Source organism: Candoia aspera, chromosome 3 (genome assembly GCF_035149785.1).
Source record: "Candoia aspera isolate rCanAsp1 chromosome 3, rCanAsp1.hap2, whole genome shotgun sequence".
In the NCBI taxonomy this organism is placed as follows: domain Eukaryota; kingdom Metazoa; phylum Chordata; class Lepidosauria; order Squamata; family Boidae; genus Candoia; species Candoia aspera.
This window is the reverse complement of record NC_086155.1, coordinates 21,664,889-21,678,994: the sequence shown is the minus strand read 5'-3', so window position 1 is coordinate 21,678,994 and position 14,106 is coordinate 21,664,889. Positions and strand designations below refer to the sequence as shown.

The 14,106-nt window shown below is 38.3% G+C and overlaps 1 protein-coding gene across 1 annotated transcript in view; it reads left to right on the top strand.

Annotated features, from left to right (window-relative positions):
• Nucleotides 1-14,106, top strand: part of LOC134492921 (translocating chain-associated membrane protein 1-like 1) — a 35,863-nt gene that overhangs the window by 13,630 nt on the left and 8,127 nt on the right. The window contains exons 2-10 of the mRNA XM_063297091.1: nt 1,346-1,406; nt 1,848-1,966; nt 4,569-4,685; nt 4,779-4,837; nt 6,116-6,200; nt 6,587-6,657; nt 6,934-7,038; nt 8,518-8,661; nt 9,791-9,948. Coding sequence (XP_063153161.1) covers nt 1,346-1,406; nt 1,848-1,966; nt 4,569-4,685; nt 4,779-4,837; nt 6,116-6,200; nt 6,587-6,657; nt 6,934-7,038; nt 8,518-8,661; nt 9,791-9,948 — 919 coding nt within the window. The remainder of the gene's footprint in view (nt 1-1,345; nt 1,407-1,847; nt 1,967-4,568; nt 4,686-4,778; nt 4,838-6,115; nt 6,201-6,586; nt 6,658-6,933; nt 7,039-8,517; nt 8,662-9,790; nt 9,949-14,106) is intronic.

The following is a 14,106-nucleotide window of genomic DNA, read 5'->3' as shown; positions in this document are numbered from 1 at the left end:
AGCAACTGCCTCGGCTGGGTGCACCTCATCAGCAGTGGGAGGAAGAAGACGGTGAAGGTTAGTGGGGAGCAACAGGGATAGGTGGTAGTAGAGTGCAGAATAGCCAAAAGGGCAGAGATGGGGGCGTTGAAGCGCATGCTGTGGTTGTAAATGCTGGCAGGCTGCCAAATGCCCAAATTTTGATCACATGACTGGGGGGCTCTGCAACAGTGGTAACTTCAAGGACCAGCCATAAGTACCATTCGTTCAGTGCTGTCATAACTTCAAATGGTCGCTGAACAAATGGTTGTTGTGAGGACTGTCTTTACCGGTGGAAGATACTTTCAGTGAGCCCTAATGGGCTACCAAAAAAGAAGAAGAAGAAGAACAGTCTGGCATGTTCCATATAGCTGTATGGCTAAATTAATTTATCAAGCCCATTTCACTGCGTGGCTTTTCAGGTACTTATCTAATCTTGGTCAGCCATCAAACCAAGGACACTTTCAAACAGAGAGTCCTGGACGTTAGTGCTCAAGTTGACATAGAGACACTTGCTAACATCAAATCGTTAAAATGTTGGCCCAGAATAAAAAGGCTTTTCAACTAGAAAAATACCTAACAATGGGCCTGACACAGGGCCAAAGAACAACCTTAACCAGAGCAAGATTTGAGCTCCTGGATTCTCTTGTAAAACATGGGCAATTCCATTAAATACATTAAAACATCACACATATTCTCTTTGATTGCTAACTATATGTCTCAGCCAAGCCATTTAGAGCCACTAATCGATAGGACAGCTCACTGGGACCCCATCAGCAAAGCTGTCTTACTTCCTTCAAGGTACAAATGCATAGGCAGTCAGAAAGACTGCCAAATTTATAGCTAAAGCCATTCAGTGGAGAGCTTCCTTCCTAGATCAGACGGGTCAATTGTCAAGGGGATATACTTACTGAAATACTTTACTGAAAGAGCTTTGTATATCCTGATATGTTGTATTTATTCTGTTTTATTATACTAATACTGTGTTATGATTCAATGTGCTTGCTTGATTAATCAATAAACAAGGAACAAAATGAAATGATTAAGCATTATTAACCCTGATGCTATCCTTTTCAAAGTTTTCAAAATGTTCTATGTCTCCGATTTGATCCTTCAGTGGTCAACAGTGTTATCTCCAGTCTTGTTCAGTTCTTTATTTGGCACTTTAGTTAGACTACAGAAATTTCATCACTACTGGGATGCATTCTACAAGACTGAAAATTAAATAGTTGCAACATTCATAATAAATGTAAATTTTAATAGAAACTTTGGAAAAAATGTACAGCATAGAGCTTGGTAACTTATTTTTTTCTGTTTTAAATTTTAGGTTACATCCAAATATGCCATCATGTTTATAACTGTTCAGTACAATGTTACATACACCACAGGTAAATATAAAAGATAATCTGTCTATGTCAGGCTGCAGTTTTTAAAAATAATTTACGATATAGTCTTCTACATGTATATTCAGATACTCTCCTAGATTATTCACCTCCAAGTGTGTACATGCACATATGTAGGTGTGCATGTGTATATGTAGGATTGCAGTCTTAAATTATCTATATGTTGCTATATAGTTTGATTCTCTGCATTTTTATTACAAAATTCTGCTGTGCTGTTTTTCTCCATACAATGGACACATTAAAAAAGACCTAAGATACTATTAAAGGTCTTAAACATGACCTTACAGTTTTTAAAGCAGAACTTATGGCAGGAATGTAAGGGGAGCAAAATCGTTGAAGATTTGTTTTCTGTATTTCTCCTGGTGTATAATAAGATTCTAAGTGTAACCTGTACTGCTTTTAACAGTAAGATATTGTGCATTTCAGATGACAAATCTGACCCAGTTCATTTCTATGAGTATGGTCCAAAAGACACAGCCACCATCTTCTTCTACATGCTTATAGCTATTATTCTGCATGCAGTGATTCAGGAATATATACTAGATGTAAGTTTACAATTATTAGATAAATGTGAGTATGTGGAATTTGTTCAGTTCCAAGATCTTCAAGATACATTTATTAAACAGTATGCTTTACTATTGGACATGAAAGATATGAGAGCCTGTTTGGTATAGTGGTTAAAGTGCTGGACTAGAAATTGGGAGACATGAGATCTAGTCCTCTCTTAGGCATGAAAGCTGGCTGGGTGATTTTGGCCCAGATGCTACAACTGGTTCAAAATGCGGCCATGTGAGGAATTTTGGGTGCCCCAAGGATGGCATGTGTAACACCTCTGCTCCTTGAGCTGCATTGGGTGCCAGTCTGCTTCCGGGTCCAATTCGAGGTGTTGGTTATTACCTTTAAAGCCCTACATGGCATGGGGCCAGGTTACCTGAGGGACCGTCTCATCCCCATTACATCGACTCCTCCCACCCAATCAGGCAGAGAGGGAATGTTACAGACCCTGTCCATGAGAGATTTTCAATTGGTGAGGCCTAGGAAGAGATTCTTCTCTGCCGTGGCCCCCTTCCTATGGAACACTTCCCCAGAGGTGAGGCAGGCCCCCACTCTCCTGGCCATCTGGAAAGGGGTGAAGACCTGGCTCTGCCATCTCGCTTGGTGTGGGATGGGGGATAATCAACCATGGGGGTGGTTAGCCCTCCAAAGATGCTCCCTGGAAATTAAATAAAGAACTTTTTACCATCTACCTCTTGGGATATATTATTTATTTAAGAAGATTGTTTTTATTGTAGTATTTTATTCTTTTATTGTTTTCTTGTATTTTAACTAATATTTTATTCCTGTTTTATTGTAAACTGTCCAGAGGTGCTCTCTGAGTGAGATGGGCGATGACTAAATTTGATATATAACTTAATTAAATAAATAAAAAGATGTCCTTTATACTTAGCTATCAAGAATATTTTCTGTCATCATCATTTCAACTTCAATTTTTTTGAACAGATAGACATACCCTCCTCTTCTATTTTCTGATAGAATGTATGTTTGTGTGTGTGTGTGTGTATCCCCTAAAATGTTTACAAAGTAAGGAGAGACAAGAATCAAGAAGGGTGCCTGTGGACATATTGAAGTGAAGTGTATCTTTTGTGGCCACAAGTGTTACAATATTTAGTATCTGGTATTTTATTTGGCCAGTTTTTTTACTATATTTATTGAGCAGCATTGAATATCATGGCTTCATAATTAGCCAAATCTCTCACATACTCCACTTATGGAGCATAATAAGTGATTTGGTTCTTCTCTGAAGATGGGCATGTTGGCAAGATGGGCAACATTCAACGTGTTGAATCCCTAATAAAATAATACTGGATTCCTGGAACTGATTTCTATGGCAACTCATTAAAAAAATTATAAACCCCACTATGAATTTCTTGCAAAATGAATAGAAATTATATCCATCAGTGGATGGATTCCATATTTATTCAGTATCCAAGTTTAACTTGGCAATCTTCTGGTAAAGGTAATTTAATCATTTTCCTATATATATTATGTTAAAATCTTAAGCGGCTGGTTTTTTTCTTTTTTGTTGCTGCTTTTATTTTAAAGATAACCGTTGTGAGTCCTATATATGTTGAAGTCTTAAATAAAAATTGTATTCTGCCGTGTTATTAAAGACATGGTGTGACTGAACAACAGCCATTGTTCAATTACGCAAAATAATGTAAAACCTCAGGCAAAGAGTCCAACATAAAAATGTGGGCATGATTCGTATCTTTCTACACTGGAATAAAACAATAGTGTTTGTGCAGAATTAATTGCACATTGCAATTAACAACTGTTACATCAGTTGTTAATTGCAGTGTGCAATCAGCAGCTTAGTCATAAATAAACCACTGAAAGACTCTTTAGAAACTTCACTTTCTGTCTTGTCTTCCTGTCCTCTACTCTAGAATGAAAACAGCAGCTGCTGTATATTGGTTTTATAATGGTTAATAGACTTGGTTTAGAGATACATATCTCAATTTATGATATGCAGGAATATAGTAGCTGTGCATTCCAAACTTGCACTACCATCTCCTCTCCTTTTTTTGGCACATCCCAGCTGAAAATGTTCTGCATTGGAAAATACAGTTATCAGAATATAAACAAACTACGACTGAAACCAGTTTCAGATTGTGCTTCAGAGCCTGGTGTGTTCCAACATGCAAACTTGTGATCCACTAAGAAAGGTGGTATGAAAACAGTACAGAGATACAAAGCTATGCATGTCTCAATTAAGAATCCAAGACATATTCATTTGGGTCATTGTATATAGTCTTGGGTTCTAGATTAGACTGTATGAAATTCAAAAGCCTGTGTGGCACGTAGAGTGGTGACTTGATTTGTATGCAGATTGTTTTTCTAACACTAGAGCAGCAGCTATCAAAGGGCTGCTCTGTCAACTAATAGAATATGTGGATCACACTTTAACGTTTGCTTGCCTAATAAGAAAAATAAACAGAAAAGTCTAGGTTGGCATTTTGTAGCATTGGAATATAAATGCTGAAGTAGAGATAATCTAGCATTGTTTCTTGGGGAGGCTAACATACCAGAAAAAAAATTGATCTTGACCATAACTCATTAAAATTAATATTTGTTGTTTTTTCCTAGAAAATTAATAGACGTCTCCACTTGTCAAAAACAAAACATAGCAAATTCAATGAGTCAGGACAACTAGCCTTTTTCTACTTGTTTTCATTTGTATGGGGAGCAAGTATTTTGTCTGCAGTAAGTAAGTCAAATTACTTTTTTGGAAATTAATTTAAATGAACATTCGCCTAAAATGTATGAAATCCTTTAACCTTATGTTTTCGTCCTTAGGAAGAATTTACAACAAACCCAACTTTGTTGTGGAAGGATTACCCTCATTCTCATATGTTGTAAGCTTTTTTTATTTTGTTCTTTTATCTGACTTGATGTGTTGGGCATTGCTTGCTTGTTCAAATTTATGTTACTGAGAACTTCATCATTAACAAATATTATAGACCAGTTCTTAAACAAGCATTGCTTAAATGTTCCATGCTACACTGAAATTATTTCTAAATCACTTTACAAGAATTCCCATGCCTTAATAAGTGATCACTCTTACATGGCCATAGTGAAAAATTGTTTAAAGGAGGCATTCAGGCAGTAGATGACATATCTAGTTTGTTAATTCCCATGCATCTGGGTATTAGAGATAGAACATGGAGGAAATCTATGAATACCATGGCCAATAGTCAAGGAGCTATCTTTTTAAACATTTATATTAGAATATGAAAGTTTTTAGACAGTGAATTCTACAAAGTGTTAATTCTTTCTTCCTTGGATTACTATTTAATAATTCTTACCTTTTCAGTCTCCTCCTCCTCAATCACATCTTTCTTTTCAGAAGTTAAAATAACAGTTTAGACATCTCTTCAAAGGGGTAAGGTTTAGGGTTCCAATAACTGAATTATTTTACTTTCACTTTCTTTAACAGTAACACTCTTCTTTAATCTTAAAACATTAAGTTTATCTGAATATAGGTTCATTGTAGTTTTACATAACAGTGTGATATTATTCATTTAAGATTCGATTAATTAATCATGCTTGACTTGAAAATTGATTTAATTTTCAGTCAACTTCTGTTAAACAAAAGTCTTTACTGATAGCATCCAGTTTAGGTCTCTTTGGCATGTATATTTATTTATAAGTTTGAACTACAGTCATCTGTACATTGTTCTTCCAATTGCTTGGTTTAAAATTCTTTATCATACTGCCTTTATTGTTTGCGACTATTCACACACTTTTTCTCACAATATTAATGTTTATAAAAATCAATTTTAAATGCAGATCCTAGTGATATTCACTGTGTATTTAACTTCTGTTCTTGACCTCCTCCTCTCTACTTCCCCTGTTCCTTGTCCAAAGAGGATGAATTTTTTATTCAGTGTAATACTTTCTTGGAAACTTTTGAAACAATTAAGGATTTAAGTTTTGCCATTCCAAACTTTCCTTCCAATCTTAGAGTACAGAAGTAAAGTGGGAGCCATTATGAAGTTGTTTGGACAATTTTGGTCTTCCTGAACAACTTCAGAATTGGGTTAATGGCTTCTAATTCTCATGATGATTTGTATGACAGGGGTAACTATTGAATGCTTTGTGCAAGGCTTTTATATATGTTCTGTTCTTTTTAGTTTTCAGGTTAAATTCTTCTATATATGCCAAATTGCCTATTGGCTCCATGCACTTCCAGAACTCTACTTCCAAAAGATTAGAAAGGTATAAGTTGCAACTTTAATTCAGGCATTATGTTTCTTTTATTTACTTCCATTTATAATGATATAGGATGATATTCTAAATAAGGAAAAGGTAAATAATAATGGGGAGAGGAATACTTCCCGCAACTCAGTAAGAGATTCATACTGTATAGGAATATGTTGTTGGATAGGGAGGATAATGCAATATATTACTTTTGCTTTCAAATTATTCATGTCTTCGTTAATAATGCTTTTGGAAAGAGCTGATTGAAGAACATGCCTTCAATAGAAAAACTGTTCATAAATTAATGCAAAAACACAGAGGACAAGGAAAACTAACACATTTCATATTAAAATGTTTGCTTTTAACTGTAACATATTTGTCTTTTCCATTCCATATAATTCTAGGAAGATATTCCAAGACAGTTGCACTATATTTTTCTTTATATTGCCCATATATCTGGTGCCTATATCTTGAAGTAAGTATTCATCTTTTATAGTATCCAAAGTACTGCTCAATATATTATTGTCAATATTATAGTCTATTAAGAAAAAGCATTTAGTATTTTTGTGTCATAGTTAATAATCTGTCACCAAGCTTGATCATGGCTTAACAAGCCATAGAATGTTCATCCTGATAGCACAACTAATCCTCTGTCTGATGTCTAAGATACACTGAACCTAATTCGTTGTTATTGAACTTTGTTAACAAATGAACAATATCCAGAATGAAATATTTATTTTCACTGTTTCAGCCTTCAGCGCTTGGGTCTAATTTTGCTGGTACCTCATTATCTTGTAGAGCTCATTTTTCACGCTTCACGTCTTTTCTACTTCAGTGATGAGAATAAACAGAAAGGGTAATCTTGTCTTTTATATTTTCCTATTACTGTCATGATATTAATTTAGTTTTCTTTTTACAGTTTTCTTACTCCATGCCAGCCTGTGGGTTATCATTTCTTTTACTGCATTTACAAAAGTGAAAAGAATCATTTTGGGACCAGGTTACTTGAAGAACTTGTCTCCATTTAAGATTGGTCTTAAAGATCTTGCTTCTAGTATACACCAAGAAAGAAAATGACTTTTCACAAATAAGTATTGCCACTAAACCTGATCTCCCCCATCATCCACACATTCTTTTCAGTGGAATTTCTAGATTTCTTTCTCCAAAATTAGCTTCAAGCCCCTCTTGAAGAATTGTGTATTAACTACTACTTTAATCTGTTTTATGATGTCACTAACAAGCATTGTTTTTCTCATGTAAGAGCTTTCCAGTGCACATATTCCTGTGCTACTTTTTTTGAAAAAAAAGTTTGAAGTGTTCTAGTATCATGCACAGCCCCAAAATTTGAAAGGTAGAATAACAAAAATGAACAGATTTTCCTCTTCCTCTTGATTCTTTTTCATTTATTTCAATAAGCACTCAGGCTTCCTGAAAACTTCATGCAAGCATATTGATTTTGCAATGATTCTTCACAGACCTGGATTTCTCAGTTGCTAAATACATGTATGATTGGTTATTAAGAGTGATTGTGTTCAGCTAAAATTGAAATTTGAATCACTACTTCATTGTCTTATGCCTTTAAAGTGATTTGCTTCCCTCTTTGGTTTTTATTCTGTGAGGTGGTTACTGTTTTCAGAAGTAATGTTTTCAGTAATAATGCCTGATGTCATGGATATGTTCTTACAACATCTAGCAAGAGTATAAGTAAAAAAGTTCATATTGGTCATAGCCCCTGGTACAGCCATGCTCACGTTATTTAGTGACATAAAGGAACCAATATCATCCATTACTCCTTTTCCTGCCATCTTTGTGTTTTAGTTTGCCGCTGAATATGTAGTGTTATCTCTGTAGCTATTTTAATGTTAACCATAATCAAGCAAACTACATCTTGAAATGTTGCTTAGAAGTGTTACATGTAAATAGATGAAAATATTTTACTGCAAATAGCTAATCATAGTTAGCTTCAGTACTGAAAGACAGTGCTTCATGCTTAGGTTTTGTGAATGTGGATTGCTTGAGTTTGGCTACACATCATTCATGAATCCAGCAATTATTCAGCAAACTGTGATTGTAATATGCATTGTTCTGTGTGAATATAATGCAGCAATTGTATCATCTTGTATATTCGTAAGACAATATGAACATGTACAACATCATGCTGTTTTAGAATTTAATTATTCTAGAAGTAACTACCAATACACTGTGGAAAACAGTGGCTTCCTTCTGTACTGCAAATGTTTTCTAGCTAGCTGTCAACCATTGCCTGCATTAGAGAACTTTTCAAGTCTAGGAAAGAAGAACTGACAGTGAAAAATTAATATCATTTTCTTTTCAGATTTACCCTTTGGGCTCTTCTATTTGTAATGGCTCGTCTTTTGACCTTGACCTTGTCAGTTCTCACCTTTGGATTTGGTCTCACAAAAGCAGAAAATCCCGGCTTTTCTGTAGCAGAAGGAAACTTCAACATACTCACAATTAGGTATAATATGTTTTTCTGGAATAGCTATTTCAGAATGTTCTTTACATTCACAGTCCAAAAGTAGAAAATTGTTGCAGGAAAAAAATTGTCTTCATTCATTCTTATAACTTTTTAAAACTACTTTTTATGTTGGTAGATAACGTGTAAACTTACCTCAGAATCTTTTCTGCAACCTATCTTTATAATGTTGGCTATATTAAGCAATCACAAGAATGCATTACCCTTAACATACCCTTAACATTCAGCATTTTGTCTGCCCTAGTAGCAAGCCAGCTACCACTATGAAATTCATAGCTATCTTCTATCTTCCAGAAACATACCGTGTGTGTGTATGTGTTTGTGTGAGTGAGTGTGTTTGTGTGTGACCCTTCAAACCAATGTTGAATCCTGGCAACTGCCTGAACTAGTCCCTGCAGTTTTCTTGACAAGATTTTCAGAAGTGGTTTGCCATTGCCTCCTTCCTAGGGCTAACAGAAAGTGACTGGCCCAAGGTCACCCAGCTGTCTTTGTGCCTGAGGCAGGACTAGAATTCAGGGCCTCCTGGTTTCTAGCCTGGTACCTTACCCACTACACCAAACTGGCTCTCAAATACATACATTTGTATGTCAGCTACTCAATAGATTTTAGACTGCTTACGTTCTAAATAAAATTATTAAAATGTCAAAATCTAAATTTTCTATACATCATACATTTACTAACTCCACCATACCTGTGCTGTTGGCTTCAGTTAGATGGCACTTTCTGCCCTGAATACTTATTGGAAGATAAATTTTTACTGCTATTTGATACAGCACGTGCAAATTGGAGCAATATTGATGCAGAATACAGTTTGCAATTATCATGTCTAACAGCCATTAATATTGGCTATTAAGTAACATATTATCCAGGCATGTCTGCTATTAAAGACATAGCTGCCCAAAGACACTTATTGAGATGGGCAGCTATAGAAATTAAATAAATAAATAAAGGCATTTGATATGTGATAGCCTACAGATCAAAAAGTATTTGGTTTGCATGAGTAACTTCATTTTATTTTTTGACTAGTCCATCTCTGGAGATGATTTCAAAAATCATCACAACAGCATTATTCTAACTAATGTGTAACTCTTTTTTATGTTAAACTAATTAGAATTAGCTGTCTGGCTGCAATTTGTTTGACTCAGGCTTGGATGATGTGGAAATTCATCAATTTCCAGCTGAAGAAATGGAGAGAACATGTACAGAATCAAATTCCTAAGAAAAAAACAAACACAAAAATTAAGCCAACAAAAAAAGAGTCCTGCAGATGTAAGTATAGTCCTCAAATCCATACCTGTATCAAAACCACAAAAGTACAGTACTAGAATGACAGTTGCTAGTTAAAATGACATAATTATGTTTACTTGTTTAAGTTTAACATTGAATGGAGTGTTGTGGCATAGAATGTTACAGTTGCCCCTAAATGAACAAAAGCTGACATGACTTCTACATAATACAAAGTTAAACATATATTTACAGGTAGTCCTTGCCTAACAACTGAAGTTGGGACCAGCAACTCTGTCGCTAAGCGATGCAGTAGTTAAGCAAGATGTTACATGACTATGGCAAACTTACGACCTCACTTCCACCATGGTTGTTAAGCAAGACATCATGTGACTGTGACTTGTAGTTTTACTGCTGCCTTCTCCATTGACTCTGCTTGTCGCAAGCTGGTTGTGAAGCACACAAATGGTGATCACATGACCGTGGGACACTGTGACACTTGCAAATTCCCACTGGTTGCAAAGTGCCTAAATCTCAACAACATGACCATGGGGACACTGCAATGGTTCTAAGTGTGAGGATCATTCACAAAGTTACTTTTTCAGCGCTGTTGTAACTTTGAACAGTTGCTAAACAGGGCAGGCTTACTGTTTATGCAGAGTTGCTTACTGAATCAGAAAAAGGAAAACGTGAGTATGACAGGTACAGAAGTTCAGAAACCCTTTCAGATTATTCAGGTAGAGTTGTTACTAGGGCCCCAAAAGGTAATTGCCTCATTAGGTGTATAATTAGTCAGGTGTAATAAGGAAAGATGTCCTCAGGGTCGAACCAGCCCTTCCCTCTGAGGTACTTTGGTTCTGAGGAAACCCATTCCTAGGGGTGAACAGTAACTGGAAAATTAGGTCCTTTTCCTGCTGCTGCTACCCCTTTATTATCAACCTTTTCTCCCTTCCACACCAGTCCTTTGGGGAACCAGGAGAGGATTGAAAGGGAATCCTTATATGTCTGTACACCGCCCAGAGTCGCTTGCTTGTGAGATGGGTGGCTATATTAATTTTAAAAATTGTAATGGTTGCCTAATCCCAAATACTCAGTCTCACAAGCTCAGGCTTAAAGATAACTGATTTATTAAAGGAATAGTATGCAAATACAGAGAAAGCTGAGAATGAGCAAAAGCGCGCCAAATACAAACTTTAAAAGCCTTGCCTTCAATCCAGTTCCGCCCCAAGCGCTCGTCAGCACACACCCCCTCCCAGGTGTTAGGAACCGTTACACACGCCTGGGAAAGTAACCTTGAACAGGATTGCAAACCCAAACATACATTCCACAGATCGAAAACAAAGGAGAGCGCAGGAATGGAAAAACCCCGAACGAGCCAAGCGAGTATACACGGAAAATGAATTGACATGTGAAACGTTACAATGTTAACAGAACATTGAAATGAGCAACATGACATATCGCCCCCTCCCAAAACAATGCTAAGGAGCGGGCTTGTCAGGGTAGGTAGAGTGAAAACGAGCCACTAGCCGGGGCGAGCGTACATCGGGAGCAGCAACCCATTCAGGGTGAGGGAAATGTTTCCAGCGAATGAGGTACTGTAAAGTGGAGCGTTGGCGAGAGTCCAGGACGTCTGTCACCTCGAAATGTCGCTGGTTGTCAATCATGAGAGGAGGCGGTGGAATGGGTTGGGGATGCCAGCGGTCCGATGGCAGGTAGGGCTTGAGTAAGCTACAATGGAAAACAGGATGTAAACGTTTTAGGTTGTGTGGCAAGTCAAGTTTAAAAGTAACAGGGTTAATTTGTGCAACAATAGGAAAAGGACCCACAAACTTAGGGCCAAGTTTTTTGGAAGGTTGTGGTGACTTGATAAACTTGGTTGACAAGTAGACTTTGTCCCCCACAGTAAAGGCAGGTTCAGGTGAACGTTTTGCATCTGCATGACGTTTGTAAGTGGTTTGGGCATGGAGCAGAGCCTGCTGAATGTTTAGCCATGAGTCTTTGAGAGAGTCAGCCCAGTCAGTGAGGGAGGCTGGTAGGGGTTGTGGATGAGGAAGTTCAGGGATAGGGACGAAGTCCCGACCGAAAACAGTTTTAAAAGGAACCTGGCCAGTGCTTTGATGTAAGGCATTGTTATAAGCGACTTCTGCAAAAGGGAGTAGGTCGACCCAGTTGTCTTGTTGGTAATTAACAAAGGCTCGCAAATATTGTTCAAGTGTAGAATTAACCACCTCTGTAGAGCTGTCCGTCTGTGGATGCCACGCAGTGGAGAGGGCTTGCTTGGTGCCAAGTAGTTTTAAAAATGCCCGCCAAAATTGTGACGTAAATTGTGTGCCTCTGTCAGTCACCAAACGGGCGGGGATACCATGAAGGCGGTACACGTGAACGAGGAAGAGGCGTGCCAGTTGTTGCGTGGTGGGGATTGAAGCGCATGGAATGAAATGGGCTTGTTTTGAGAAAAAGTCTTTGACTACCCAAATGACGGTTTTTCGTTGACTGGGGGGTAGGTCAACGATAAAGTCCATGGAGATGTCTTGCCATGGGACTGATGGGGTGGCGACAGGTTGCAGGAGACCCTGAGGTTTGCCCGGTTTGCGCTTTGTTGCTGCACAAATAGGGCATGCGGTGATATATGCTTTAAGGTCTTTGAGCAACGTAGGCCACCAGAATTGGCGCCGTACGAGGTGGAGTGTTTTTAAATAACCAAAATGTCCAGCCAGCTTGTCGTCGTGACAGCGCTGGAGGATTGTTTTACGCAAAGCCTCAGGCACATAGAGACGATCGTTGCGCCAAGCAAAATCGTCGGTGAAAGTTACAATGTTTTTATTCGTTTATAACCAAGTGTCAGTTTTCAGGTGGAGGAGCAACTGTTGTTGCAAGTCCGATGGAACTGGCAAGCGCGTCGAGCCGCTGGGAGGCGGGGCGGCTGGAGTTTGTGTTTGATGCGCTCGCGTCTGACTGCGCGTCACCGCTGCCAAACTTAATTGTTTTTCTGTCCAGACGGTGCCTTGGACTGTTGGCCCCGGGCCAGCATCTTGGGGCCGGCGGGAGAGCGCATCAGCTAAAAAGTTTTTCTTGCCTGGTATGAATTTAAGGGTGAAGTCAAAACGGCTGAAAAACTCAGCCCAGCGAAGCTGTTTGGGGCTGAGTTTGCGGCTGGTGCTTAGTGCTTCTAGGTTTTTATGGTCAGTCCAGACTTCAAAAGGATTTGAAGTCCCTTCTAATAAGTGTTGCCAAGTCTCTAAAGCAGTTTTTACAGCAAAAGCCTCTTTTTCCCAAACATGCCATCGCCGCTCTGTTTCGGTGAACTTGCGGGAGAGGTAGGCACAGGGTTTTAAGGCGCCAGATTGGTCGGATTGCAGTAAGAGTGCTCCGATTGAGAAATCAGAAGCATCCACTTGTACCACGAATGGTTTGGTTGGGTCTGGATGTTGTAAAATTGGTTCAGTGGTGAAGATGTGTTTGAGCGCTTCGAATGCCTGTTGACAGGTTGGAGTCCATTTAAGAAGCGCTCCTGGGTTTTTTGAACGCCGCGTATCCCCCTGCGCTTTAGTTTTCAACAGTTCAGTGAGGGGGAGGGCGATTTCGGCGAAATTTTGGGCGAATGCCCGATAGAAATTGGCGAATCCAAGGAAACTTTGTAATTGTCTCCTGGTACGGGGAGGCTCCCATGCCACAATGGCTTCCACTTTAGCAGGGTCCATTTCAATGCCCTTAGCGGAAATTCTATATCCTAGATAGTCAATTTGTGATTGATGGAAGGCACATTTAGACAGTTTGGCATACAACTCTGCTTTTTTCAATTTAGCCAGGACCTGACACACCAATTGAATATGTTCTGACATGGTTTCAGTATAAATCAATACATCATCTAAATATACCAGTACTCCCTTAAATAGGTGGTCATGCAAGACCTCATTGATTAGTTGCATAAAAACCCCAGGTGCCCCCGACAACCCAAAGGGTAAAACTTTGTATTGAAAAGCCCCAAGAGGACAGTTAAACGCCGTTTTCCACTCATCCCCTTCCCTTATGTGAATACGAAAGTAGGCTTCTCTCAAATCTAGTTTTGAGAAGATTTTCCCTCTTGCCAGATGTGATAACATATCTTTTAGCAAGGGCAAAGGATATTTATTTAATATTGAGACCGCATTGAGCCCGCGGAAATCGGTACAAAGCCTCAATGAGCCATCCTTTTTTGGTCTA